We start from the raw sequence: 25,822 nt of genomic DNA, 5'->3' as shown, positions 1-25,822 counted from the left end.
TTTCCAATGTCATTTGTACAATCTTATAATGGTGCTGTAATCGTCTAATTCAAGGGCGCATCCTAAGGGCAAGGGATAGAAGGGCTCAAAACGTAAGTAAAAAATACACTACCTCACGAACCCGTCAAGTTAGGAAGATGATACTCGGTATATAAACTTATCAAAAAGATCTGATTATATGTTTGGCGTCCCTTCAGCAGCGAGATTGTATGTGAACATACAGCTTAACGTGCAATCCAAACCACATAAGCTCCCGCCACTGCGTCTCAAACGCCAATGGCACGTACAGTAACCGCTTAGTCACGAGGGAGCTTGTCAGTAAAAGATAAGTGAACACGTGTCCCAAGATTTTCAAAATTTTCGTTTCATTTAAGGGGGAAAGGTCATTTTCATAATTTCTTCATGTTGAAAGAATTGTTACCACTTGTTTGTGATCGCATCAAGGGAAACAGTTGAATAGTTTGAATTTTGCAACATAGATAATACCTACCTTAAGCTGGGATTTTATCATACTTTGATTCAAGGGCGCATCCTAAAGGGGTTAAACTGGGTTCAAAATTTTCGTAAAAAGTGCAGCATCTCACGAGACCGTCAAGGTAAGAAGTTTTGAATTTCTCAGTTTTAAGGGGATAGTTTACTATATCTTTCTTCACGTTAAAATCGATGCTGTCTGTGTTCGTACCACGGGAAAACGCCTGACCCATCTGAAATTAATTTTAGAACATACTACCTATCTCAAGCTGGAATGTTATCATGTAACTTGGATTAAAGGATATATCCTAAGAGGGGTAGAAGCTCAAATTTCCGCACATAATAGACTGATTCATTTTTACGCCCCGTTCAGCAGGGAGGCTATATAAGACGTGGACCTACTAATTAAGGTGGAATCCGAACCACATGAGCTCCCGCCGGGAATCGAACCCAGGCTTCCCGCGCCGAAGGCGTGTTCGCCAACCGCTCAGCCACGGAAGAGCTCCCGCACAAAATAGAGTACCAAATGAATTTTTATCATACTTTCATTAAAATGCATATACTAAGTGTGTTCAAATATTTTCCATAAACCTATTCTCCCAGTGTGAAGAACAAACATTTCAGCTAGTATCAGATAAAGACGTGCGAAAAGGCATACGAGGGATCAGAAACTAAGGTTACAAGGCCGATATTTGTCGAGTTTCGTCTATTATAAAGGAATGAGGAGTGTGCGGTAATTGTAATATATGAAGTTGGCAACTGTGCAGAATCTCAGCCATTTACGGCGCTAGTTATAGGTAAATACGAATGGCGACTCGTTTGGAAAACTGGTCTCGTGAAGAAGTCCCCTCAGTTCTGTGGGCGATATATGTAACCGAGGCTGAAATTTCACCGGTAGCTGATAGAGGTTTACGGACAGATTGTAATGTCTCGTCAGCATGTAGCAGAATGGTGTTAAAAGTTTGCGGCTGGTGAGAAAACGTCACCGACGAGGAGCGCAGTGGCCGACCCAGCACGGCATCAACAGATTTGAACACAGCCCGCGTGGAGGAGCTGATTCAAACAACAGGAGGATCACGTTACGGCATCTGATGGCAGAATGGAGAATGTCGTTCGGAAGCACGTTAAGGACAGGACAGGAAAGACTCATCCCACGATGCAAGAAGTACAACGGAAATGGAAACTATGTCGAAAAATAATGTATGTACTATCTGCTGGCTGTATTGGTTGTATGAAATTATATATACAAGTTTCACTGCACGCTATCACTCCTCGTACATCGTATCTTAACGTAATATTAAATTCTTGCTTGCGATTACTGTTCCTGTCAAATTACTTTTTTTAAATTCCGCGACACTAGCTGAGAACCACTGATGTATCAAACAGCCTAGCAAATGGAATAATTAAGCCACATAATCATAATTCAAATATAGATTAATACTCAATTTCTAGCGACTACATTAACATGTACAGTTTCACATGTTCTTTTATTCGTCTATCATCAAGTATATCTCGCAAATAGTTGCCGACAAAATTTCAAATACTGGAACAAACACATTCGAAGTACCCAGCAATTTTTATGTCATGGTCGATTTAAATTTAACACTGTTTATCTCCAAAACGAGAAGAGCAAACTTCAGAGTGGAATCGGGTTAAGTTTAAGAGGGCTGTCATCTTGAACCATGGGTGATTCATACTCCTACACAATCATATACTTATGAATTGACGCATGGTTATAAAAATTAATACTTACTCTTATTTACTAATATTTACTGTACTATTAACTGTACTGTTTCGGTGTTCCCTGACACCTTCCTCTGCAGATCGGGAAGATCAATGACAATATACTTTACTCCTATGTTTAGACACAATTATGTGCAATTTCGCTGTAAGGTAAGTATACTGTGTGTTTTGAAGGATAAAAAAAGTTAAACGTATACAGCAGAATTCAGTTTAAGGAACGAGGAAAGAAACGCGTTCTCTTATGGAAAAGGAATATGAATGGAATTTCCCAAAAGGAACTTCCCGAACACTGATTTAGAAAAGTTAATAAGGGACCAGTGGTCTGTATCAAATTGTTGAACATGAAGGAATTTAGTTTCGAGAAAGAAGTACAATACAGCTTATGATTCATCGTCCTCAAGTGATTTAAATGAGATCCCTGAGATGATTCCATTGTAGTTTATCTACTTACGTTATATGTATAAGATTCTGGTAATCCTGTGACTTCCACAACATATGTTCCTGTTGCCTTTTTCAACGAAGATAAGTCCAACTTTTCATTCTCTTCGTCATCAGCTCCATCAAAAGTTTCCTTGTAATCACCCTCCCCATCCTGTTTCGCTTCATCGCCTTCACCCTCACCTACGCCGTCGGCATTCTGTTCCCCAGTCGCTTCGCCATTTACATTTTCATCTTTAGGCTCTTCTCCTGGAGTTGTTACGGCAGCATCAGCCATGGTTTTCGTTTACCCGATGACAAACTGCAACAAAAACAAAGATTTTATGAATCATCGGGGATCTACAGAAACGAAACACACATTAAATGCAAAGATTGCAATGTAAATAGAGGAACATGTACTGAGAATTTTATTTATTTATTTATTTGTAAGTCGCAACTACGACTAAGCCGTAAAATGCAGGAAAATGTAATTTGAGTCTTGATAAAACTAGAAATCAGAATGTTCAAGAATAAATATAATGTATAAATAAACTAGCAGCGTTCACCCCGCTTCGCTGCGGTCACCCCGGAACGCAATAAACTTTGTTACTTAGATAATTTTTACTTTTTCGCTTTCAAATTGCAGTAAATGTTAACATTATAGCGCCTGTCATTTATGTTAACCCGCCGAGTGACACGGTCATGCGGGTTGCATATAAATACGTTTATTTTTATACCTATGATGAACTAACAAAGGATTTGTACGTTATGGACACTTGAATGGTCAATTATCTCAAGACACTGGTAATTAAAAATTAAAGTGATATGATAAAAACCATCTAGGGTCCAAATCCTAATAACCCCCCAAAAATGAAAGAAATTGGTTCAGCCGTATTAGCGTGATGAGCTAACAAAGGATTTGTGCGTTCTCTTTTATATAATAGATATAAATATAATAATAAATATCAATGTCTGTTAGAAATTTTGCAGTTTTAGTGGCGATGTGGCCCAGTCATAAGCAAGTCTAATATGTCCTCTTGTGTATTCCATAGAGCTTGTCTTCCACAACACACCAAACAGGACAAAAAAATCTTCCAAGGTTCAATTCAGCCTATTCCTCTTCAGCAACTCTCTCCAGATCCTGCGAGGGTTTATAATATTTTTTTAATTATACTCCACAAATGCTCAAATGAGATTTATGCCTAGAGACATCACCTCACATTGTGAATTCGGCCTGTTTTTGACAATGATTAACGCCAGTGCCATGCTATCGAGAAATGTCATCCTACAAGGCAATACTCTGGCCTAAAACTAAATGTGGACAGATCATAGGGTACTTCATCCTTGTCACACTTCCTATACGCATAAGGACTGGCCTTCAGTTATGAATGATACCGGCCTGAAGCCAGGGGCAAAGTGCATACCCCTTCAGTTCTCTGGTAACATGGTATATCGCCACTAAAAAAGATCTGCCAAAGTGGGCCCTATATTAGTGGTACAGTCCGCAGCAAAAAACCTGCAACATGAGCATGTAAGTTTTTAATGAATCGACGAAGTCTTTTGCTTTAAAAAAAAAAAATGTATAAGGTAGGCAGCCGAGGTTTCTCCTGGCGTGATTCGTGCCACTTAGACGTTATGTTGATTCCCTGCGCTGTTAGGCAGTCTCACAATAAACTTACATGCTTATGTTGCAGGTTTTTTTGCTGCGGACTGAACAACCGAACTGCATCACACTACTTTTCTTTAAAGGAGATTCTAGACTTCTATACAATAAATTAGATATTTTCACACACTAAATTTTCTAATTTTTGTATTACTTCAAAATTTAGTAATACTAAAATATTCTAAGACTAACCGGGAACGGAGAAATCACCTTCGCTGGAGATAATTAAAAGAAAAATCAATGTATACATTATAAATAATACTTGAAATAAAATACACAATCCTACATTTTAAAACATCTGTAAAGCAAGGCAATAATTTGGAGAACATAGCGGCCTGGAATGTAGAACTATCGATTTTTCTTCCAATATTACGAGTATTATAATCGGACACTCATCCGCAGGCGGTCACAATAGCTTAATTCTTTTTACAACATGATTTTTATTTACTTATTTATTTACTCTCAATTGTGAAAATTTAAGAGTACTACGGAAATGAGGCAACTTCTTAAAATTTTAATATGCACTGTAGTCAGTTCTTTATAATTTTTTTGTTTATCTTTTGTATCCAAATCTCCACTGATTTCTCGGGAACTCAGGGTGTAATTATGTATATCTGCACAGTACATACATATAATAAAATTTTAAGCTATTTTCTTGTTAATTTAAGTGGTAATGATATCGTCCTTATTCCTACCACAATTTCCTTTATCGGTGTTATGTTCTGGACTTCTTTCTTCGTATGTAATATCAGGGCTTACAGTGGTCTGGTCTCTTGTAAATAGTCGAAAAGTGATCAAAAGTACACAAAAAAAGGGACCAAAATCTCATCATGCCCTTTTTTTCCTTTGTCAATTTCTCCACCACCTCTCTCTTTGTTGTTGTTTTGTTTCAACTTTTCTTCTTTACTTCTTGTTTTAGCTTACTCCTAGGTTTTCTAAGTATGCTTTGTAGTTAGGATAAGCAGACTTAGCAGATATAAGAAGCTTCTGAGTAAGTAGAATCAGTTCTGGCCTATTTTCGAATTTCTTCATCTCAGACATTATATTTAACTTAGCATTGAGAGTTCTCAAAGCTATGAAATATTCAAATTCATCACCTACTCTTAAGAACATCAAGAAGCATAACACAAGACTAACATGATGAACCAACCTCCCCCCCCCACAAAAAAAAAAAAAAAAAAAAAAACGTTGAGCGGAGCGTCAATTATTACCAGAGAAAACTAAAATACTATTATGATAGAAGAAAGAATAGACACAGAAGGATTCTCAATCCCACCATGAGAGCTTAAGCATTCACCAACCATCCACTGTGCTTTAAGCTGAAGTGAGAACAGAGCTGACTGTTTCACATGTGGCAGCAAGTACTGAAGCTTTCAAAAGAGTAATGAGTAACATCTTCCTGTTCTTTTCCTTTTTATATTTTTCTTAGAAAACTGCAAATGCAAAACAAATCACACGAGAAAGTAACTTTACCTCCCAAAAAAAGTAACTCGCTATGAGCCCTGTAATATGCTTCAAATAAGTTTCACTCGATATCTGAGACATCATGGTGAAGAACTTCCACACTATACATCGAGTGTTAGGTCACTTGAATATACTTTGATAAACCCAGGCACGATGGTCATACTTTTCGCGAATCAAAGCAGGACGGCCTTCGTAACCCCAATTCTGGGCACTTTAATTTACGTCACAGATTTATTAAACCTAGCACGATTAAGGGGGAGGAGGATGAAATGTGTGTACTTTTAAATTTTTGTTCTTGAATAGGTGTGAATTCTACTCCATTTTCCTTTTTTTAACTACTAAGATTGCAATATATTTATTCCTTTATGCATAATAAAAGTAAGATCACGTGGTGAGTACAAAGTAGCCCTCATTATTCAACTAGTTACTTTGAACTTAAGAAATAATTTTCCGTTTATAGTTTTTATTTGGCAAAACTGTTGAAAATTCTGGACCTATTCTGTGGCACACAACGATCACATTTTTAAACATACCCCAGTGTAAAGTCATTGTCATAATGCCCTATAACTATTACTACTTTGGCTTTCATTCAGTACAAGCCCTCACAAAAACTGCGGAGTGGAGCTCAATGAAAAATATGCAAGAATCACTTAAAACTAAATGTATATTATCGTAAACTGAAACGCAGATTATGAGCAGCGTTCATGAAAACCGCTACGGAACGCAGCCCTTTATCCTGCACGATTTCAAACCAATACAAGAAACCAAGGTGTCTATAAATTTGTGAATCCACATTTGACTTTTGACGATTTTACAAATTTTCTTGACCAATTACTACAGTATTTTAGATTTTAAATCCCCTACCAAGTTACGATGAAAGCTAAAGATATTTTACACTTTTGTCCAAGCAACATTTAATTAATCAAGACTGGATATTTATTTACCTAATTTTATCATCTCAGCGTTACCTCTTAGAATACACTAAATTTAATCCTGGATGAGGTATGGCTTTATTTATTGTTGCCATAATTAATGCTTTCTCTGTGAATACACTTCTAAATGACAGAGATTACAGCGACTTACAACATTCTAATAAGTATACAAATACTCAGTACGTGACAAAAACGTCAGTCACCTTAACACATATGGTAAATTACACATTTGTTCTTGCATAAAACATTTATCTTCACTCATCTCATGAATAGTTTTTTAAGTACCGGTAATGGAAAATACGAATTACTAAGTAAAAATGTAAGCAGCAGCAAACACTTTCACAGAACATCTATGTTAGACTAAGCACACTAACATACTAAATTTCTTTTTTAGATTTATAATTTCTCTGTCCAAAGAATCAACTTCTTCATGTGTTCGATGCATAAGTCTCTTCATCTCCAACAAACTTAATTCTTGTAGTCTTTCCCTCACTGTCAGCGTCTCTGCTCTTCTGATCATTTATAGCTTCCTGTCTTCTAGATGAATTTCTTACCACCAAAATCATTTCTTTAGTTATCCCAACGTTTGAAATCATTCCTGTAGCTGTAACTGTTCCGTACACTGCTCCTTGAACAACAAGCAACTCTTGTCAAGATTTCTACCAAACATTCTTTATTAACTAAGAAACCTCTTTCCACAGCAACATTGCCGTGAAACAAGGTCAAAAGCTGCTTAAAGAACTTAGTTGTCGAAACACTATTCACACCTATGTCACGGAGAACGTTAGAAATACATCCAGTTTGTCTGGCTCACATACAATTTAACTGCTTCCGTAAAACACGGGGAATCGCAAAGTTGAAGCTAGTCCCATTTTATGCAATCGGCCATCGATGGAGATAAATGCTTCTTAGACACAAACTATCTAAGATCAAGGGTTACAGAAGATACTCGTAATGAGCTATTACATCTTGTGAAAGACAAGAGGCTCCTTTAATAATTCTGCAGGCTAATGGGCACTTTCCAACCAGTTTCTAGAACAGTGATCAATTTGCGAATGAATCTGCAATACTGTACAGCAGACTATACAGTTCCATGTACATGAATGGCAGAAGTGAATTACACTGAAATATGGCAAGAAAAGCTCCAACTCAAGTGCAACTGACTGAAGAAACTCAAGCTTTGCAAGTAGGCGCTGATCCAGCAGAAATTCTTTTACCTTTTCAAAGGGATATGAAATTCAAATTCTTGACCTACTATGCCATTTCTTGACCGAGTGTTCGATTTCTTGACTTTTCCTTCACTTTCTTAACCTCTAAACATACCTGAATTACAGAAAAAAAGGGTAAGCTTTACTTAGGGCCACTTTGAAAGGTATAGTAGAGTAGACTAAGGTAGGGACAAGTATACGGTCGGGGTAGGAACGGGTTAGCTTAAGGTTAGGGAAGTTTTGATCCACTTTCATAAAATTAACATAGTGTAATATTTCGTTTCCGAGTGAATATACCAGCTGGAGCGGGCATTGTCAAATTAATCCAAAAAGAGTTTATTTTTATTTTATTTATTTATTTATTTATTTTTTTATTTTTTTTTTTTTTTGAAAGGAAAGCGATTCGGTAAGAAATTTTAGTATATGGTCCGTTGGAAGTATAAAACGATCGACTTATCTTGCGTACAGTTTCCGCGTTTTGTGACTGCCAACGCTGCTAGTGATATTTAAATCGATACAAACCCTCAGTGCTGCCAATTTTGGGAATCTCGCCAAATCTACGGAATTCGACTTGCAGGATAGCCACACAATATAATTTATCCAATTGGCAACTTTTTTGGTGACTTAAGTGACAATTTGGCAACTTACAAATTTAGCGAGTTTTGTGCAGCGAAAAACTGTCCTCGTCAAGCACTGTTAGCTCGAATTGCTTTAACTGCTAGAGGTGGTAATGTACACAGGATATTATCTCCAGAATCCCGCTTTTGAATGTTGTTACCTTTTGCCCTCTAACGGAGACAAAACTACAATTTTAAATGGCCTTTAGTTTCCAGAGCTTCCGTTTAAAGGAACAAATAATAGATTACCGATAGCAAGCAATTTGTTAAACGCCAGTAAAAGTGAAGCGGATTTTCTTTGTAGTCTTTTACATGATATTTGATCTCATCGAAGTGAAATTGATCATAAAAAATACATACTATACTAAAAGCGAAATTACCGTTAATTAGTATGATTATTTCAAATTTGTTTTTAGGTGTTTTGTAGCGTAGTTAGGATTATGACTTGAGATTAAAAAACTGATTTTGACGTCCCTTTCAGCAGCGAGGCTATGAGACGGAATCAGAACCACATGAGCTCCCGCCAGGATTCGAACCCGGGTATTCAACGCCAAAGGCGCGTATTCTAACCGCTTAGCCACGAAGGAGCCCGATGACTTGAGTTAATTACAGATTTAATATACATCAATTTAGGCACACCACTTGAAGCAAATATCGAAAATTTATAATTCCCTCCTTACTGACCTTCCAAAATAATTTTGATGGGGTTACAATACCCGCAGGCATGGTCACTACAAGAAATTGTTAAAAAATTACAATTGTTTCACGATTTGCGTATAAATACAGCGTCAAGATATGTGCCATAAAAAGTAAAGTGTAGAAAAAGACACAAATCAATCTAAGGTAAGAGGTCACTAAAAATCACAAATGCTACTTAACCGATTCAGGACAGGGCAAAGACAGGAAGCCAGTGACTGAGTATACATAGCAAGGGTAGTGAAAACAAGTGTTTTTTTCACAGTGATACGAGTTCTTGTAGCACTTGTAATCGTTCCACACAAGAGACGCTACACTTGTAAACATATAAAATATAGCTTTTCTATGCTTGTAGAAATACTTCACTGGCTGAAAAGATGATAGTCATCTTTCATATTCACCTATGTCAACCGTCGTATAACATTTGTAATGATTTTACATTAGTAATCCTATCTCATAAGCATAAAATACTGCTGCATAACTTACGATTTAATTCTACCACATGCATAAATGTGTTACTTATAAACAAGTTTGGCTAAACTTTCGCAGATGGCGGCCCCGAATAAGACCTGTCAACTACACCGGATAAGACGTTGTATTACTACCTATCTGTTCTTACTTCCATATAGCTTACCTATACATAACCAGTTTCATTTCAGGCCTTCACCATCCACACTCAATGAAATTTATTTTCATGCTACCTTTGCTCTTTCCAACATTCGTATGCATCTATATAGTATTACAGCACAAAATTGTTAGCTGAAAACGTAACTTGCTAACTACGCACGATTCACTAAAATAAATGCTTACCTTCTCACTGCGATAGAGGATATAGCTTTGAAACCGCCATTAAAAATTGTGAATATCCTTGAGGGTTGGCTGGTTTAACCCAGCTGTAAAAACTGGTTTAAAGCAAAAAACGAAAAATGTCCATAAATGTGTAAGTGTTAGTAAAATCTTGATGACCATACATTTGTGGCTTATCACGTTTCACTCCCATATATATTATTCGTATTATATTCAGACCTAAATTCCCCATTCTTTACTCAAAGAGAATATACTACAAAAGCAACTTTTTCTTTTTTTTCAGTTTATGAATGTTTCTTTTATAGTTTGTTATTGTTATGGAATTGGAATCAAAGGAAAATTTTAAATATTTTTTAGTTTTAACAATGTTTACTATTGATAAAATACATCGAAATGCCGTACTATTTTGGGAGGAAGGGGGGTCATACAAACCCCACAAGAGGTATTTATTGAAATCAGACGTATCAGACGTACCTTTGGTATCTTTATATGTATAAATGTGTCAGAGCCACAGTGGACTCTCGTATCTTTATTCACTTTTCTTACTGATATGCAAAGTCGCTGTATTTCTTTAACTTGGACTAATAAAAGCCGTAGTGAACTAACTTGGACTAAATTAGTTCTTCTGTACTCTGTAGTACTTTGAAATTGTCCATATGTAATTCTGCATAATGGCTTCACTTGTGCAACTGTTTATCTTTTTGTCCTGAAATGACTCTTGATTATTATATTACCAAGGATGTAAAGGTCAGTACAACGTATTTTTATCAGGAGTCCTTCGCGAGCGAGTCGGCAGACGTATCGCATTTGTGGCCAATTTCGAAAAATTGTCCCGGTTTCGAGTTCAAATGAAGGACAATTTTTCCCGGATATAAGCCGAGAAGCGGTTTGGATCCGCTTTAATCTTACGTAACCCCTTCCAGCATAACCTGGTTATTGCATAATAACACCAAGGCAAAATAAACATATTTCTATCCATATGTGATATAAATACATAGAGCAAATTATTTAAACCAAAAAACCGGGTTATTTTGGTTCTTTCAATAAAAACCATGACTTTTGCCAACTCTGATATCCTTCCTTGTGTATTTCAGGGGGCGTTTAACAGTGCAGACACATCCTAGGAGATTAAGGGAGCAGTTCGAGTTAAAAACAAGTTTGGTGCAATAGAAAGAGTTTTAAAAAGTAAGATACGTATTTTTTAAAATCTGGATAGGCCGTCTCGTTCAGCTTCCATAGGAGTTTGCTTTTTATGAATCGCACATGCTGACATCTGTGGGCTGGCGAATTACTCAATGTGAGTCAGCAACCACTCATTTGCACGCAGCTAATGAACCTTTAGAAGTGTAATGGATTTAATAGATTGTTTTGGGTTTGTTAGCAGCCTTGCTTTGTGTTGAATTCCTGATGGACGTTCTTGTTTGTTGTTCTCGTACAGCATTAGTATTAAAAAAACTGATTATGTAGTGTTACACGAAGCAGTGTCTCTTCTATACATGTTCCTCGATGGGGTACTGTCTTCTGGAGCTCAGTGCCCCCCGGAGGAGACCAAAATAATACGTCTATAATATAATAAATAAAATAGTACAGTGTGAAAATAATGTGCCCCTCCGAATACTCAGTGTGCCCCCGGGAACATTTTTTCTGAAAGAAACATGGTGCAAAGTAGAAAACACGTGTTAGTACAGCGTGCTGTGTGAAGTGAGGTAGAAATGCCTAACACGTATTGTGTTTTCAGTTACAATTCTCGTGTGATTAAAGGTATGGGACATAAAGTATCCTTTTTTTACGTTTTCACGTCGTCAGAAATCACCAGATCGATAAAAATTATAGCAAGTAAATCAATACGAAAAATTTTATGCCAAATAAGAACACTCCTGTTTGTTCCAAATATCTTGAAGAGACCGACTTCGAGTCGTTGTTCCACGTTTATTATTGAAAGGTTTCGAATCTGAGCCATTGAACAAGTGCCGATTTATGTCGTTACCAACGAAAAAATCACACAAAACGCAACTGAATGTTGCTGTGGCAAGATGGGGCATTAGAGGTTAATAGCGACGACGTCATTCATGATTTTGAAAGTACTCTTTTAGAAATAAATATAAATACAGCTGCTATTCAATGTGCATTAGTGAGTGAAATATATCGGCTTGTAGAAGGAATCAGTGACGATGACTGTTTCTCAGGACATCGATTCATCGTTTAATTCTTATGTATCAAGTGACAATGACGATGAAACGGGTGACGAGAGTTGTGAATAAAACAAATTTGACAAGAAAGTATATTTCTTTTTCTGGCAAACTTCACAAATGCATACATGGACGCATCGGGAGATATTCAAAATTAACAAAAAATTGGCTACTTAGCAATGAATCCTTTCTTGAAAAATTTAAAGATTTTGCCTTTTCGGAACTCTCAGCTGGTTCCTTCCTCAGTGGCAAGGTAAAAAGGAATAAAATGGAAAGGAGATGAATCCTTTTTACCTTGCCACTGAGGAAGGAACAGCTGAGAGTTCCGAAAAGTCAAAATCTTTAAATTTTTCAAGGGAGGATTCATTGGTAAGTAGCCAATTTTTTGTTAATTTTGTTAATTCACATATGCTATCCCATTTTTGCCACATATACCGCGTTTCTGTATCTACCTTGAAGCACAAAAGTATATGATCATTAAAAATTGCAACAAAATGTGAAAATGAACATACTTATGTTTGGGAATCGGAACCACGATTAAAGAAAAGGTACTTGGGTGTTGTAGCAATCTCGTCCGTCATCTATTAAAATGGTATTGGTTTCGAACTTTTAGTTCCTCTTGTAAAACGCTGAAGTTATGTTTTGTAGGAAAAAATAAGTTTTATAATATTATACAAACCTTTGTGCAGTCCACCATCAGATATTATTTCCTACATGCAGGTGACATTTCTACGTCTTCGCAATCAGTTCTTGGAAAGGAAATCACACTTTGGAACGTGCCACCGCAACACTCACAAACGAAATGCTTGGCGCTGTGTGTATGGAAACCTGCTCTCGCAGCTGGACTACGGATGACGTCATCACAATCTCGTTTTCCCTTGTTCCCCGCTAACGACTGAACATACCGCGATCAAACAAACACCATTCCTTTGAGAATTTTCAGCTCTACAATTGAAGATAATTTGTGGGAAAAAAAAAATGCATTTCTAGGTCGAACTGCTCCTTTTAACTTACAAAACGCAAACGAAAATACTTCTTCCCTACGTGTTTACCATTTAATGGAGGAGTACTTACATTCATGATAAACGAATTTCCTTCGGCATCACATGTATTCTTATTGCCTTAGAAAGTCTTTCTTAGAGGAGCTCCATTAATAGAGCTAACTGATTTCACAGGGACAGAGTATAAATACAATGTGGGGAGGGGCAAATTTTCCTCTTAGGCAATTCATTCATTCATTTTTGATATGTTGAATGATTCCAATTCCGATTCTAAAAACAGATTACTCGGAGCAGGTCCTCCGAAACGGAATTTGGTTAGTAATCATGGTCGTTCCTGCAACACATCCAACTCTAATTATAAAAATTTACACCACTATTCTAATTTCCATTCTTAGAATAGTCCTAAATTAATCAATATTTCAAATATTCACCAGATACCACCCTTCTTCCCAACGCCAGCAAGTTACAGAACAAAATTCATAAAAACCTAAAACTAAGAATTATATCGGAATAGAAAAAGCAAGCGAAACACGAATTTCTATTCACTTGAGGAGGGGAAGCTCCCCTAACCCCCAAATACCAGCTACCACTCTATCTAAAAATTAAAAATATATTAAACGAAAAATAACCACATACCTAAAAAAATTACACAGAAGAACACAGCTTGCAAAATCTACTCCAAAATGGTCTGGCTAGTAGATTTCTTGGCTGGCTAGTAATAAGAACCTAAGCCTTGTAGATGAATATAATTCAGCTGCAGCCTCAAAAGATATTAAATACTTCCACAACGGGAGAGTGCTTCATCAAATTCAATAGTTAACCCTGCTTCCGCCAATTAGTCATAGGAAATACCTTATAACAGCTTCCGAACATACTTCTCTAAAGTAGGTCAATCATAGATAGATTTTGAACCACACAATCAACCATTACTGCAAGGTACAAGCTGACAGAAAAGCCCCGTGAGCTCTTTTATTCCCTGCCATGCAAGTCAATCTGACGTAGCGACTAGAACATTCATTTATTTATTTAAAAAAAAAACTGACCAAGATTAATGAATCGAAACAATGAACGAATTGCCTAAACGAAAGACTTGCCTGCGGATGTATGGCATATGATAAGTGGATACTAAAACGCATGAATACAATCTAACCGAGTTAAGGCAGGAGCACAGCAGGGGTGCCAAGCGGTAGAGGGGCTGTATCTGTAGGGAGCAGCGCGTCAGCGCCGGTGACTATATGCATAAAAGAGGATAGTAAAAAAAACACATCAAATAGCATAAAACATATGTACTGTGAATCGTAAAGCTTTGCAACATTTGCATTATCACTTTGCACACTGCCCTGACACAGCCCTTCCTTTCATCAGGTCTTTGTTATTAAGTATTATGTGGTACAAAACACATTCTCCCGATTTCGTATTTCTGCCATATTATATGCTGGTTTACTTTTGGCATACATTATTGGAAGATGTACAGATAAAATTAAACACTTCGCATGAAAAAGATTTATAAAGGGCAACAGAATTAGAATAATACTTTTATATTAGATTACAAGTGTGAGATTAGTGTAAAATCATTAAGTGCAACTGCAACTCTCAGGGCGCAAAATTTCCGGTCGTCAGGTCGTCACTGGCGACTAGAAATTTAGAGCTGGCGAACAGTGTTCACTAGTAATGGTTTCTGCCTAAACTCACAGGGTTGTGCAGTTTCTTTCCCACGAAAACAATTGTCATTGAGTGAAATAAAACACGGAATATGAGCCCTTCAGAACGTTGTAATTCGCCCCTCCATTTCCACCCGAAACCGAAATAGTTTGTCTCCTGACGTGTCTGGTTTTGAAATTTTACGTCTTCATGTATTATTTTTCTTTGTCAAACCAAATGACATGTAGGGGGGGGGGGGGGACATCTCATTTTGTACGTGAGAGATACTGGCGACCATCATTTTTGCATTGGCGAGTGCGTCTGACGGCTCTGAACTCATGTCATTAACAAAAAACACGTTTTCACTATCCTCGTTTACGCGCAGTATCCACCGTCGTTGACGCGCTTGCTCCCTTCGGACGCACCCACTCGCTAGGGCTCGAGTCCCCGGCTTCTCCCTGCCCTGACTTGGCTATATAAGCACACTCACTATTTCGCAGCCGCCGAGTACATGCTGTTTTTTTTAATTTTGCACTGTAGTTTTTATGCCACACATCCGGACGTCGTATTTATAAGCAAACTGTAAAACAACTCTAATTTTCCAACAATTACTTCCAATTGCTCCCATAAATTTTAACTACACCAAGTGAGATATTTTCACGTAGCCCAGCGCAAATCATGTAGGAGACAATAAGGAAACTAGTGAAAGAATTATAATTTTTCAGTATATTATTTCGAGTGTTGTGCCAAAAGTAACCACGTACATTTAAATATATAACATTACGATAATTTGTCTATTAACTTTTACAATCCTATTGCAAAATCAAATAGTGTACACAATTTCCTCCTGGTCTCTACAAAGGGCATATCCAGTTGCAATGATGTGAATAAACTTCGAAAATTTAGAAGAGTCTATGTAGATTCTATTTGAGTAAATTCATCTTCTATTTACGACTTTGGGTTAACTTTACAATGTCCGCTCCAGGTGATATAATTACGCAAGACACGAAATTATACCCTATTAATTTGTACAATATCGGTCCAAACTTCCCCAATCTTAAGCTAACCCGTGCCAACCTTACTTTACCCTACCCTACTCTACTATATTCTTATAAAGCGGTCCTACTTTTCAATACCCTGCTGAAGCGTGTGTTGTAAAGTTTACCCGTTACATTTTGTCTCAACTTGTTAGCAACGTTGCCAACTCTTAGTAGTAGTTCGAATCTGATTACCGTTTTATATCACCGACGTCTGTAAATTCGTATCAACGAACTTTAAAGCCGCCAAATCTAATACGGCTTTCGTAGTTTAAGTGCAAAAAGTAAACTTGTATAGTTTTTCTTATATCTTACATTAAGTTGATAAAGTCGAACTCGCGTAATTGCAGAATTTTAGATCTGAAGGGACGCCAGAACGTCCAAATCAATATCTTATTGATTACCTTGACTACTTGCAAGCCAATTTACGAACGCTTCCATTTCCACGTTGTTAAGACGTTACTTATAATAAACTAGTACAAATTTTAACAAACTCTCTTTACTGACTCTACAAAAATCTTCGAGAATAAGTTACCGCCTAAAATGCCGAACATCTAGGCTTAACGTTTTATCTTTTACGCACAATCCATGAGTATCGAATTGGTAACAAATTAACTACTTTTTTTCTGAATTTTAATGCTACTCGTATTCAGAAGGCACTGTTTCAACAATGTCTTATAATTTCTCACGTTTAGCTGTAACAGCTTCGGATTATTACTTATCACTATTCATCATGGAGTACAGACACCTTATAATGTCAGCTACCGGTGCCACGAGGCACCGGATTAACTCTACAATTTTGTGAAGTATAGAACACAAAACTTCTTTCAAACATGCAATAAAATTACAAAGTTAATTCTAATAGTTTTATGTTACTTACCTCTAACTATTATACTTCTCAACGTAAAATAATTAATTCTTCCTAATGTTCAATCAGCTTCCCCTTCCCCCACGCTAAAGCCTCGAACAGAGACAGGAATAATGTTGCCAGAACGTAATACAAAGGGAATTTCCGCAATGTAAACATGTATTCCATCGTTGCCAACTAATTACCAGCGGAATTATGCTGGTTGTGACTCAGAATTACGCTATTTACCAGTAGGTTTAATATTTTCAAATAATAAAAAATATTATTACTATTAGAAAGTATTGCATTATATTTATTGTTGGGTAATAGTTAAGAACAGCTACTTCTCATCTCCCGTGCACGAGGATACATCTTACTGTTGCACTACGTAAACACCCTAAGTACAAGGGCAAGAGCTCAGTCTATTACCTACTTTTTAACATCCTAGATAGTCAATGAATAATTCCTGAAAGTATGGCGTTTCCAGTGGTGCCCACCCCCCCTCACGTCCATGACGCACCCCCCCTCAATTGTCTATCCGTAGGTGTTTTTCCATGAAAAAAAAATCTTTTTGATTAATTTTTACACCCCCTCAAACATATTTATATAGATTTTCAACCCCCCAAATATTTCAATGACGCAGTTTGCGTCATAGCCCCCCCTTGTGGGCACCCCTGGCGTTTCTCGTCCTTCCCTAAATGGGAAGTACGGCTCCTTAACTATAACCTATTGTTGTTGAGTGAAATTCATTTAATGAACAAAATGTACTCGATTAGATTGACTATAACCAAACAAAATCCCTCACTTATCCAACAATGAGAAACTTGATTGAAGTCCTGGACAGGGGTAAAAGTGGATCTAAAAAGATAGGGGGACGGTAGATAGCGGTACAACGTCACGCCGTTCCCCCTGCTTATCTTTGCCCACTGTAATTTTTCAGGAACTCGAGGGACGCCGTACATATTTTTTTCGAGATGGGAGGATGGCGTCCTCCGCGTTCCCCCTCACTTTTACCCCTGGTGCTAGGTAGGCCTACTGTATATGATAGAAACCATATTACAGGTAACACAGAATTCATTTCCTGAATATCTTTTCATCGTGGTATAACCACGCCTTGAATTCTAGGAGGATATATAAGTTTCACCCAGCAACTCGGTGTGAACTTAATATAAGACCGTGAAGTCTTTTTTTTTTTTTTTTTAATTCTCTGCAAATGGCAGATTGACAAATGAAAGATTAGTACCATTCTTTTGAAACACTACGATTTGACAGCGTCAGACACACAGTAAGTGACGAAAACCACGATATTTTTCTGGGAGCCTTTCTCGAACACAAGTAGAATAGGAACACTACTGATTGGAAGAGGCGCCCACCCAGAAATTTTTGTTGAGAGAGGTCCAAGCTTTTGGGGGATCCAATACTATAAGCCACTACGTCTTATGTAGTATTGAACGGATATTATTCTGCACCAGAAAAGACGATAAGTAATTGTAAAATACTTCTATCTATATTTTCAGAGGGGAATGATAGAACTAGATTTATATATATCAAATTTTCATGCTACATCAATCATTTCCCTGTTTAACAAGTATTGTTTTATTGAGAAAGTGTACAAATTTATGTTGAGTTAGAAAGTTTAGGGTCTGGGCCCAGTGGCCCCGCGTGGCTGCGCTTCTGGGTTGGAATATTTTTTTTTTTTTTTTTTTTTTTTTTTTTTGGTCTTTCCTCAAATGCGTCTCTGAACTTTCTTCTGAAACTTTGACATTAATTTGCCTCGGATCATTCCACTATTTAGATACCATGCTTCAACGAAAGGCAAGAAAAATCATGGAAGTAAAATTGTCCTAGACTTTGCAATAATGACAATAGCAAGGTAATGCTTGTGTGCCAGAAAGACTGCCACGTCTACCACCATTATGCTATGAATGGCAACGCTGATGTATTTCTTTTTCAGAACTCGAGAAAAATGCTCTTCGCTCCTATATGTTTTCTTAAATTTTTCTTCTTTCTTAGCAGCAGAGAGGTAATGGAGCGTTTACGGGGGTATACGGCATGTTTCAAGTAGTCATTTCTGAAAAGGAAAAGGCCATTAAGGATGTTCATCACGTATGTACACAAATAGTAAAGCAGTTACGTGATAAAATGAAACGAAAACAAAGCTCTCTGCTTTTTAATAATAAACTTGACAACAACGGAAAAAAATACTAATAAGCGCGACTTGAGTTAAGTTGATTTTGAGTTTAACGTTACGTTCAGCAGCGAGGCTGTATGAGACGTGGACCTACTGATCAACGTGTAATCCGAACCACATGAGCTCCCGCCGGGAATCGAACGCGGGTGACCCACGCCAAAGGCGCGTACGCAACTGCTTAGCCACGAAGGAGATCTAATCGCGACTTGAAGTAAATTTCGGATTTCACACTAGGTGTCTCATCAGTGAAGAATTTCTCGAATCTCAGGGAAGATTCTTAACACACACATTCAATTGGGCATGACAGCCTCGGAAAATTTCGTAGAAGGTAAATATTCTTCTAGAAAGTGAATAACCCCTGTCGATTCCTGGTTACCTCAAAGACAGAGTCAAATATTACATTATAAATTAATATAAATCCCCTTTATCTCATAACAAACGCACTGAATTTGGATAAGATGGCCTTATATCCGAATATTTGATAGGGTTGAAATTTTCCTAGGAAATTATTATTACATGTCGCTTCCTCAACCACGCCGTAGCAGTTCCACCTAAATGATTGAACACATCTATTGTTATCCTGGAATATAAGGGTCATTTCAGAAAAAAACGTAACATTCCATGTCCGGTTATAGTGTTCCATTATTATTGAAAAAATAATGCTTTCTTGACATCCTATGCAGTAATTTATTTTACTTAATAGCCCAATTAATATTATTGTTGAAATTATCATTTTAAGCGTTTTGCTGTAGAACTTCAAGTGTCTACTCTTAAATATGAAACAATACATTAATCTAATCTTGTGTTTGAAGTGGAGGCGGACTATTCTTATTGTGTTTGGAGTACTTTTCGTCACAGAAATATGAACACCGTATGAAGTAATAGTATATTTAGAGATATCCCACGATTTATCTGTATTCTCCGTTACTGGGGATATCATAATCAAACACTTCAAAAGTTGGTAGCCCTGAGCCACCAAAGCTAAATTGCGCGCAGTAAACATCTGGTCAGAACGACGTGAGAGTTCGAGTGAGCTTGTACTGTGCACAAGAGATATCCTGATATAGTGTGTCAAGTTTTCGAGGACGTCCTGATAAATGTGTATCTGCCGTTCCAGGTAAAAGGGGTGAATTGTATGAACAATCAAGATGTAAGTATAAAATAAGTGTAGCATTTCCGACATAGTGGAATTTCATCATTCTTTCATTACGTTTTAAAAATAATATGTGCGGTTTATTTTGAAAAAGTTAATTTGTATCCTCCCTATACGTATCTTCCGTTACCACTACTGGGATAACGGAAGATACGCTGCCGTAACGGAGCATAGAGGATTGTTTAGTCCAAGAGCTAGGGTAGGTTTTATTTACCCTTGATACCCAAAAGTGCCATAGCATTTTTTCTAAAAGCCTACCACCTGCACAATCAAAATATTGAAGTCTTACTAAAAATCAGTGGTGGGGCATGAAATATGACTTCATCAAATGGCCGCCGCCACAATTCACAGCACAGTCTTTAAATGAGGATAACTTTCGAATCAATTAAACTAGAAACTTCGTTCTGGTGCCAAATTAATGGTAATGGATGAGCTAAGTATTACAAGTTATTGCGGTTCACATAAACTGCCGCCATTTTTAAATATGGCGCATAATTTGCTTATAATTTAATTTCTTTTGCTTAACTGTATTCCTTTCATGGCGAATATCTATGAAACCGCTAGAGATAGGGGAAAACAGCTTGGAATAAACGAGATGGAGCAGAATTTGATCTTTCCAATGGTACCAATATGATTATTGTATCTTAAATAGTGACTGAGATATTCAGTTTTACGTTGGTCATAGTGTAGTTTTCGACCTTCAATAATATCAAAGCAAACCACTGTATTTGGTTCCATTTCAGAAATAATTGTAAATACAATGATTATAAGCATTTTTGTTACCACAAGGATCTGGAAAGAATGAGAAGAAAAACTGCCACTCGCGTTGGTTTGACTTAGGACAATTATGATGTGAATTTGGAAACTGTTTCAGGTGAAGGCACATTACATGATACTTTTGGCATTTATTTTCAGAACTAAGAAGTTGCAGGCACAGAAGAGATTTCTCATACGTTGCAAGTCAAGAAGGAGCCCTTGAAAAACTCAAGAACATTTCAACACCAGTCTAGAATCTTAGAACCATATCCAAACAAACCCAAACTTGTAAACACCCTTTGCTCTTCTGCTGGAAAGTGTCTTATTAGCAGTGACAGGGAAGAAAGTTTGAAAAGAGATTTTGTTTGGGTGATTTCCGCTGAATGGTGTAAAAACACACCAGTGTGGATAGGTTGGAATTCAAGAACAACCGTCGATTTGTTACCAGTTCAAAAAATTGAATACATGGAAAACATTAGCTTACCACCCACTAGGACAGATATTGTTCTTGAAAGACTAAAAGTATCGCAGCAACTTGCTTCTGAATGCGGACAATCATTTGCACTTGCTCACTATGATTTAGCGATAGCAAAACTGGCTCTTTCAATACAAAACTAGGAGAGTCCTCGTTTCGATGACATCTTCATTTGGCTTGGTTTGTTTCATACTGAATTAGCGTTCTTTGGTGCCCTCGGCTATTTCCTTGACAGATCTGGAATAGAACATATTTTGATTGAAAGTGGAGTTCTGGCCTCAGGCTCACTCCAAGGGTTCATGGAAAAACTTACAACCGATGCAAATGCTTTCACATATTAGTATCACTAACCTTGAAACAAAGTCACTTCAGCAAGTTCCTACAAACAAGTGATGAAGGCATGCTTTTGAATTTAGAAGAGATAAAAGAAGTAATAATTTGCAATTAAAATTTGACAGAGGATACCTTAAAGACAATTTTGAATGAACACAATGTAACGCAATTGTATGATGAATACAAAGCTTTCACAGATAAGACAAGAAAAGGTTTGCATGGTAAAACTGTACAATTATTTCAAAAGTACATAGATTTCGTGGAAATTTACAAATTTTTCTGTAGATCATATAGAACGAAGTATCTAGCTTCATTGGTTGGAAAGTTACCCCCATTTATAGACTGTGTTGTGAGTTGTGACGGCGGCCATTTGATGAAGTCATATTTCATGCTCCCACCACTGATTTTTAGTAAGACTTCCATATTTTGATTGTGTAGATGGTAGGCTTTCAGAAAATTACTATGGCGCCTTTGGGTTTTCTAGGGTAAATAAATCGGTCCTAGCTCTTGGACTAGATGTGTAAGTGTATATTCACGCTTATTTTCAGTTTAATGTATTTTTGCTACTAAACTCCGATATGCTTGTTTCATTTTTGAGAAAGTTCAAAGAAAACTCATGATTATTTTACATACAACAAGATATTAGTCAGTCGAAGAAAACAGAAGTATAGGTATTAAACGATAAGGAATTTCCTTCACGCCAGGAGTCAAAATTACAAGCCTAACAGGTTAATTCACTGCAGAGCATGAAAAATATGCAAGTGCAAGTTGGGAAAATTGTGACTCGACTGGGATCAAACTCGAGTTTCTGGTTTCCGTGTCACGAAAAGCAAAAGATCACCAGTCGAGTCGCATGTCTTCAACTTTCATTTGGGCAATAAGAACAAAGAAACGTTATTGAATTGAGTCGACATTGTAAGTTTATATATATATATAGTGGCGGATCCAGGATATGATCAAGGGAGGGGCTAAACCATAGTTTGCAGGTTATCCAGTGTAAAGCAAAATTCAAGCCCATTTTATCCAGTGTATATCTGAGCGTCAAGGGAGAGCTATAGTTCCTATAGTTCCCCTTGGATCCGTGCCTATATATATATATATATATATATATATATATATATATATATATATATATATATATATATATATATAATGGAGAGAGGATTGAACTATTTGAGGTATAACCTGTGCAGAAAGGAAACATGTGATGAAATTTCTTTTGGGAGAGAAGGGTTTGATTACTGATTCTCAAACATGAATTGATAAGAGGTATTCTGTTGTTTGCATTTTCTATAAAATTTCATTTGTTGACACAATTCGTCCCGTTCAAGTTAGAAAGTCATAATGTACAATGCATCAATTTTACAGATGTAAATAAAATGTTGCCTCCAAAGAGCCCATTTAATCGCATAAAACTCCCATGATTTGTGATTCTCAAAGCTAGACGAATTCAATACAGCGATTACGATTTGCCACCATGTGTAGGCTATCAAGGCCGACAAGAAGATATAAAAAATGTATTTCCGAAAAACGGCAACACACTTCTTCATGCCTTGAAAGCAACGATTCACCTTTCTATATATCAGTTTGCGACTATTTTTATTATGTACCTATTGGGATGATTCTTTGAATGTGTGTTTCCTTCCAGAGAGATGGGTAAAGTTAAGAAACAAAATGGCAAAGAAAAAATGCGAAAATATCGAAGGAAAATAAAAGAACATGAAAAGTGGTATGAAGAAATTAAAGAAAGGAGGTAAAGATATAAAGGGAGAGTGAAAAAAAAAACAAAATCAAAACAGCGAGGACAAAAATGAGTGATCGTGAAAGAAGAGCTTTAAGGAAACAGTGGAGAGAAAAAACAATAAGATACAATCAAAATTTGAAAGAAAAAGTATTGCTGAACAATTTGGCTTTATGTGGTGCTTCTCCAAGCCAAAATTTGCAGGATGAGCCGGGATGTTCTGAAGACACCCATAACAATATTACAGTACGTAATAAAAGCAATGTGAGAAGAATATTAGGTCGTAAAAGGTGAAGAAGACATAGGGACACACTTAGAAAAGATGAAACATTTAGAACAAAAGTTGAAACGGATGTCTAAAAATGTTGAAAAATATCGAAAACGCTATTATAGGCTTCAAAGAAAAGGAACAAATAATAAAAACAGGCGAAGGACAAATGTAAAATGTTTGCTGACGTCACAAAAAGTATCTCCGACAATTAGGAAGAAATTATTTGAAGGAATTGTCATGGAGAAGTAGATAAACGAGAGTTTTGCAGAAGAGCCGTCTCGAAAGAGAAGATTTCCAGGCAAAATTAGCAGGGAAAATAGTGAAAAAATATGTATCTACTACATGAAAAATCACTTATGTCGAACAGAGCTACACGAACGTCAACTCAAGATTTTAACAATACGGTAGAAGAAGATTTACCTCTGAGGAAGAAAAACGTTATCCAGGAATTCTTGCAGAATGATGAGCACAGTAGAATGGCTCCTGGGAAAAAGGATACGATTACGTGACGTAAAGATAAAAGAGAAAAAAGATTATTGAACGATACAATTAAACATTGCAAAGTTTAAGAATACACCAACTTAAAAATTTCATATAAATTATTTTGCATGTCAAGACCATTTTGGATCGTACCTCCAGTGGTGAAAAATAGAAACACTTGTATGTGTACAACATGACCCATATTAAAGTCTGCAATGTTTTGTGCTAAATAATTATTTAAGATCCGAAGCATTTATAAATCTTAAAGCGAATCTTGAAACATTTTGAGAGGAATGTGATGTTTATGTTAAAAAAAAATTCCTTAACAACAGAATTAATATTCATGTTTCATGTTTAGAAGATTTACAACTATATCGTTAAAAACGTAGTACCTCTATTCTCAGAGTATTCCTAGATCTAGAGATGAAAACTGCAAGTTTATATATTGAATAAACTAACCATAACATACATTTGGTGACCATTATATAATCAATCTGTATACCTCCGTTAAAATTTGGTATACTCCGTTCCTGTTGCAAATTTAAACCTTCTAAAATTAAGAAATAACACATAGTACTTGAGTGACCACATAGTGTATGATAAATGTTAGGTCAAAGGGAATGTAAAAATAACATTTTCGGTTCCTTCCGAAACAAAATATTTTCATAGTTTTTTCGGTCTCGAAAAGAACGTTATTTCTGAAATGACCCATAACGTCATTGTCCATAAACAACGGTCTGGCCCATCGGATGCGCATGGTCCCTTAAAATGATGACATAATCACGAGCAGGGACGTGAACGGTGAGTGTCAGGACAAGATACAATGAAATTCAGGATATTGAAGACTACAGCATTACAGAGCCACCCAGTGGCGTAACTAAAGGCGTAAGGCCCTCCCGCAGACAGCGAGGAGCGGTGCCCCTTCTCTACGTTCTGCTGTATGATCTGGAGCCCCCTGATGGCTGGGGCCCCCCGCAATTTGGCATCTACCGGGCCCTTATTTACGGCCCTGGAGCCAACGCCTTATTTTACAATTAGGCAGAGACACTGCTAATCATAGGTTTTCTCGGGTCCGTGCTTTGACACACGTACATAAGCGCTGACTTTGGGGGGGGGGAGCAAGATACTTTTGGCCCCCCAATATTTAAAGATGGGGTCCTTGCCCTCCAATATAATCCAGTTGAAGAAGAATTAAGAAAGAGGAGCAAGAATTTCTGTCGTAAATTTCGTCGTGCTTTTAATTTAATATTAGGAACGGCCTTTTTATTCGATAGAAAGCGCCGTTTTTCAAACGGTGTTTAATAAAGCACTGAAACTTCAACCAACACTATGGCAACACTGATTTGACAAGTGAAGATAATGTGGTGCAGTGAAGTTCCCAGAATTTCAACTTGAATTTGTTTTAATGTCTTTAGACAAAATTTGACTTAGGTCATGAATTTAGCAGCGGAGCGAATGCAGCAGACCGAGATCTGGAGGGAAGAGGTCTTTATCCAGCAGTTGATAGAAAACGGCTGAATATGATTATATATTTATTCAATGTTTATTCCGCCCCGCCCCCCCAATATTTTCTTCAAGTCGGCGCCTATGCACACGTATACACGGACCGTGCTTTGAAATAAGGTGAATGATGGTTCATGATGACACATTCGACCATACCACACGTTACCTGTCATCAGTGGTCCATTC

At 37.0% G+C, this 25,822-nt stretch overlaps 1 protein-coding gene across 1 annotated transcript in view; it reads right to left on the bottom strand.

The window, feature by feature from the left end:
• LOC145694589 (tRNA (uracil-5-)-methyltransferase homolog B-like) overlaps positions 1–16,925 on the bottom strand; it is a 62,228-nt gene extending 45,303 nt beyond the window's left edge. The window contains exons 1-2 of the mRNA XM_081770959.1: positions 16,767–16,925; positions 2,666–2,953 (exon numbers count right to left, since the gene is read on the bottom strand). Of these exons, the coding sequence (XP_081627085.1) occupies positions 2,666–2,929 (264 nt within the window). The 5' untranslated portion in view covers positions 2,930–2,953; positions 16,767–16,925. The remainder of the gene's footprint in view (positions 1–2,665; positions 2,954–16,766) is intronic.
• Between the last annotated feature and the right edge of the window lie 8,897 nt (positions 16,926–25,822).

Source organism: Thermobia domestica, chromosome 9, assembly GCF_964235325.1.
Source record: "Thermobia domestica chromosome 9, izTheDome1.hap1.1, whole genome shotgun sequence".
In the NCBI taxonomy this organism is placed as follows: domain Eukaryota; kingdom Metazoa; phylum Arthropoda; class Insecta; order Zygentoma; family Lepismatidae; genus Thermobia; species Thermobia domestica.
Note: the sequence above shows the minus strand (reverse complement) of the source record. Positions and strands in the feature narration are given on the sequence as shown.